The sequence below is a fragment of the Chinchilla lanigera genome, unplaced genomic scaffold, assembly GCF_000276665.1.
Source record: "Chinchilla lanigera isolate Chin_1 unplaced genomic scaffold, ChiLan1.0 scaffold00162, whole genome shotgun sequence".
Classification (NCBI taxonomy): Eukaryota; Metazoa; Chordata; class Mammalia; order Rodentia; family Chinchillidae; genus Chinchilla; species Chinchilla lanigera.
The window spans coordinates 1,713,305-1,717,844 of record NW_004955563.1 but is presented as its reverse complement, the minus strand read 5'-3'; the positions used below and the strand labels follow the sequence as shown (position 1 = coordinate 1,717,844).

General features: G+C 63.7%; 1 protein-coding gene across 1 annotated transcript; it reads left to right on the top strand.

Moving 5' to 3' along the window:
• Positions 1–1,345: 1,345 nt before the first annotated feature.
• Znf358 (zinc finger protein 358) lies at positions 1,346–3,452 on the top strand (the record flags this gene model as incomplete). Its single annotated transcript, XM_013509147.1, is given in 2 exon segments — positions 1,346–1,448; positions 1,654–3,452. Coding segments are annotated over 2 exon segments (1,791 nt in total). The 3' UTR covers positions 3,372–3,452.
• Positions 3,453–4,540: the final 1,088 nt, after the last annotated feature.

Sequence of the window (4,540 nt, the reverse complement as noted above, 5' to 3'; positions counted from 1 at the left end):
CCCCCCGCCCCGCGCGCCCCCGGCCTGGGGTGGCGGATCAGGTCGTGCGGTGATCCGGGGAGCCAAACCCGCCCGCCTAGCGCGCCCCTTCTGCCTCTGCGGCCGGGGGCCCGGAGCTGCGTGCCTTCGATCGCCAGGGGCGGGGGTGGCCGCCCGCCTGGGGGTCTCAAACCCAGATGCCCCCTTCTCAGCGCCCATCCATTCCTGCAAATCAAGAGGGCCCCTGGGTATTGTTCTCGATACCCCCAGCTTGGGGTCTGGGGGCTCTGCAGGCCCTTCCTCAAGGTGGGGAATCAAGGTTCTCCTGACCCCCCAGGACCCCAGGAAAGGCCTCACCATTGTTCCCCTCCCTGAAAGTCTGGAGGTCCTGACTTCTGCAAGCCTCTTCCTCAGGAACTCGGGAAGGGCCCAGTGCATGCTTCCCCCTCCCTCCAGCTACGGAGTGGGAAAGCAGGAGGCCCCCGCCTCCCCTCTGCGGGGTAATCTAAGGGACCCGCTGCTGCCCCACGATCGGCTCCCCATTCCCCAGTTGTGGGGCAGGGTCTAGGGGGCCGTCCAAGAGCTCAGCGCCCCCTGTTGCTTACCGCTTTTCCCACGGGGTTGCACCTCAGTGTGTCCCCGTCCCAGAAGGAAAGCCGGAGTTCCCCCTAGCCCCACCCCGGCTAGGCATCTCCCCAAAAGGTAGTTCTGAGCTCCCATGCCCCCCAGGAACGCACCCAGCTCTTCTCCCCTCACCCCAGCCTCCAGGCGCAGTGCAGCTGGGAGAGGATACAGCGCTGCCTGGGTTCCACAGCCCGGCCAGGGGCTCAGGGGCTCAGGGGCTCAGGGGCTCAGGGACTCAGGGGCTCAGGAATCTCGCCCTGCTGGAGATGTCTCCGCGTTTCCCCCAAGAGCCCCCGAGAAGGTCCCCAGCTGGGGGTGAGAATGCACCATCTTCTAGCCAGTGGGGGAAATGTATGCTGAAACCTGTCCCCGCCTCCCTGGCTGACCTCACTCTCCCCGCAGGAGGGCTCCCACCTACACTCTGCCTTAGGGAAGAGGCACGCTGGATCTGTCCCATGAGCGTGAGGTCTAGAGTTCAGGTTGTCCGCTCGAAGGAGGCTGGCCGGGCTCTCCTGCCCTCTCCCTGGTGTCTAGCCGGGGAGCCAGATGGCCTTTGCCTCTCATTTCCCCCCAGGCAGAGTTAAAGAGCTCAGTCAAGTCCTGGGGAGGAAGCCAGCCGGAAGCCAACCCCTAACCTCAGGCCCGGGCTCTGCCGCCCCAGGTGTGCAGCGGGAATGCGGGCGCTGCACCCTGACAGCCAGGCGCTTCCCCACAAGGGAACCTAGGTCTCTCTCTTCCACAGGACCCAGGCTGCCCAGCACAGGAGCCCAGGATGGACAGAGGGGCAGAGCCATGCAGTTGGGCACTGGAGACCTCTAGTTCAGGGTCCTGTGACTTCCATCCAGGTTTGGGGCTGAGCAGGGAGGGTCCCCCATGTCCTGTCAGGGTACCCCAGACTGAACTTCCTGGCTGTGGCTGGGGAAAAGAGAACCAAATCCCTGGCGAAAGACAAAGAAGGAGCCAGTCCCTTCTCTGAGCCCTGCCAAGCCTCCACAGCACACGCCCTGTGCCCCGAAGGGCCCACCATGACCCTCTCTCCTTGCCCGGCAGATCCTGTCCCAGAAACGACCTGCGGTTCCACACCGGGGATGCGGCGCTCGGTCCTGGTCAGGAACCCAGGCCACAAGGGCATGAGGCCTGTGTATGCAGAGCTTGACTCTGACTCAGAAGACCCGGACCCCAAGGACGAAGATCTGGACCCGGTTTCTGAAGACCCAGAGCCAGATCCGGAAGACCTCAACACTGTCTCTGAAGATGTGGACCCCAGCTATGAAGATCTGGAGTCCATCTCTGAGGATCTGGACCCCAGCAGCCATGCACCAGGCTCCGTCTTGGGGAACCGAGACTCCCACCCCCAAGATCTGGACCCCATGTCCTCCAGTTTCGATCTTGATCCAGATGTCATTGGCCCTGTACCCTTGGTCCTCGACCCCGACAGCGAAGCCCTCAGTCCCGCCGCGGCAGACGTGGACCCCCTTTCCTCCAGCGTCACTGCCACCCCCAAGGTCCTGGCCACCAGCCCCGAGGTGCTCCCCGCCCCAGCCAGCCCACCCCGGCCCTTCTCCTGCCCCGACTGCGGCCGCGCCTTCCGCCGCAGCTCGGGGCTGAGCCAGCACCGCCGCACCCACAGCGGCGAGAAGCCGTACCGCTGCCCCGACTGTGGCAAGTCCTTCAGCCACGGCGCCACGCTGGCGCAGCACCGCGGCATCCACACGGGCGCGCGCCCCTACCAGTGCGCGGCCTGCGGCAAGGCCTTCGGCTGGCGCTCCACGCTGCTCAAGCACCGCAGCAGCCACAGCGGGGAGAAGCCGCACCACTGCCCGGTGTGCGGCAAGGCCTTCGGCCACGGCTCGCTGCTCGCGCAGCACCTGCGCACGCACGGCGGCCCGCGGCCTCACAAGTGCCCGGTGTGCGCCAAAGGCTTCGGCCAGGGCTCCGCGCTGCTCAAGCACCTGCGCACGCACACGGGCGAGCGGCCCTACCCGTGCCCGCAGTGCGGCAAGGCCTTCGGGCAGAGCTCCGCGCTGCTGCAGCACCAGCGCACGCACACGGCGGAGCGCCCCTACCGCTGTCCGCACTGCGGCAAGGCGTTCGGGCAGAGCTCTAACCTGCAGCACCACCTGCGCATCCACACCGGCGAGCGGCCCTACGCCTGCCCGCACTGCTCCAAGGCCTTCGGGCAGAGCTCCGCGCTGCTGCAGCACCTCCACGTGCATTCCGGGGAGCGCCCCTACCGCTGCCAGCTCTGCGGCAAGGCGTTCGGCCAGGCCTCCAGCCTCACCAAGCACAAGCGGGTGCACGAGGGCGCAGCTGCAGCCGCTGCTGCTGCTGCTGCCGCCGCTGCCGCCGCCGCCGCTGCTGCTGGCTTGGGCCTCGGGGCTGGCCTGAGCTCTGCGCCCGTGATGAGGCCCAAGAAGGTCTCCTACCTGGGTGCTGATCCTGTCTCTGGCCTGGGCCTCAGCCCTGGCCCCAGTTCTGGCTGCAGCCCTGACCCTGGCTCCCTTTCCAGTCCCAGGCCCAAACTCCTCACTGGCTCCGGATCCACCCCCAGCCCCGATCCTGTTGAATCTTCTCACCCTAAGCCTGGTCACGATGCTGACCCTGCCCTTGTGCCCAGCCCTGACCCTGTGCCCAGCCCAGACCCCAACCCGGAGTCCCAGCCAGACCTCTGCTCTCCCTCCTGCGGCACTGTCAGCCCATCCCCCTCTACTGGCGAGAGTCCCGAGTGGGTCCAGGAGCAAGGGGCACTGTTGGGGCCTGATGGCTGAAGGGGACACCGCAGGGTGTCTGCGAGGGCCTGGGGAAGTTGTGTGTTGTGCACTTAGTAAAACCCTCCCACTGCCTCTGGCCTCTGTGTTGTGGCTTGCCTTCTGTGTTCTCTCCCAGTGGAGTGTTGGGTCCTCCAGAGGTGGGGAGGTGTGGTCAGGGCCAGCCATGCATCTGGAGCCCCACCCTCCAGGTCCTTAGCAGCTGTCGGTACAGGGTCTCCTCCTGCCCCTGGTCACCAGTCTGCTCCCCCAGATCTGGCTTGCTGAGGCAAAGGGAGACTCCCCCAGCAGGTGGGCCTGGCAGGATCCCCTCCCTTCAGCTTTCCCACTCCCGCTGGAATTTCTAGCATGTTGACGTGCTCATGGTCTGATAATGGACGCTGATGTGAGGGGAGCCCCAACCCGCCAGCTCCGGGAGCCTACCCTTGACCTTGGGAGCTCACATAACAGCTACCCCACCGGATAAATGCACGCTGTGCATTTACGTGTTTGACAAACCTGCTGATTCTTATGTCTTAGCAGGGAGCAAGATAAACATGGCCTCGCTCTTAACGGAGCTCACCCATCATATTCAAGAATATTATCTGACATAATTACAGAGGAGGGACATTCTAGAAGAAGCAGGGGCTGGGGATACAGCTCAGCGGCACAGCACCTGCCTGGCAAGTGCAAGGTCGTGAGTTTGATTCCCAGTACCGGAAAAAAAAAAAAAAAAAATAGAAGAAGCATAAGACTTCTGGTTTAGACAGGACAGCTTTCCCGAGGATTTTATCATCCCAATAACCCTAACTGAATAATCAGCACTGCTGGTGTAGCTCTGCCTGATGGTCTTCATTCTCTCGTTTAATTCTCCATTGCTCTGTGAGGCTGGGGGCACTCGGGTGTCCCCATTTTACAAAGGAGGAACCTGATACACATGGGAGTTTAAGGGACTCGGGAAAATGTACAAGTGGCCAATGCCAGTGCTTAGATTTCAGTTGCCCTCCCCGCAGAGCCCACATTCTTTACTGTTCCCTAAAAGCGTGTGCAAAGGCCCCGGGGTGGCTCCGGGGCTGAGCTGTAGGAGGCGCTGCAGCAGGGGAGGAGCGGCCAGAAGGTCTGGCAGAAGACTGTCCGCAGCCAGTCGTTGAAGGCACTTCTGGCCGCTGGGTGGAGTTGGGGGTAGCAGC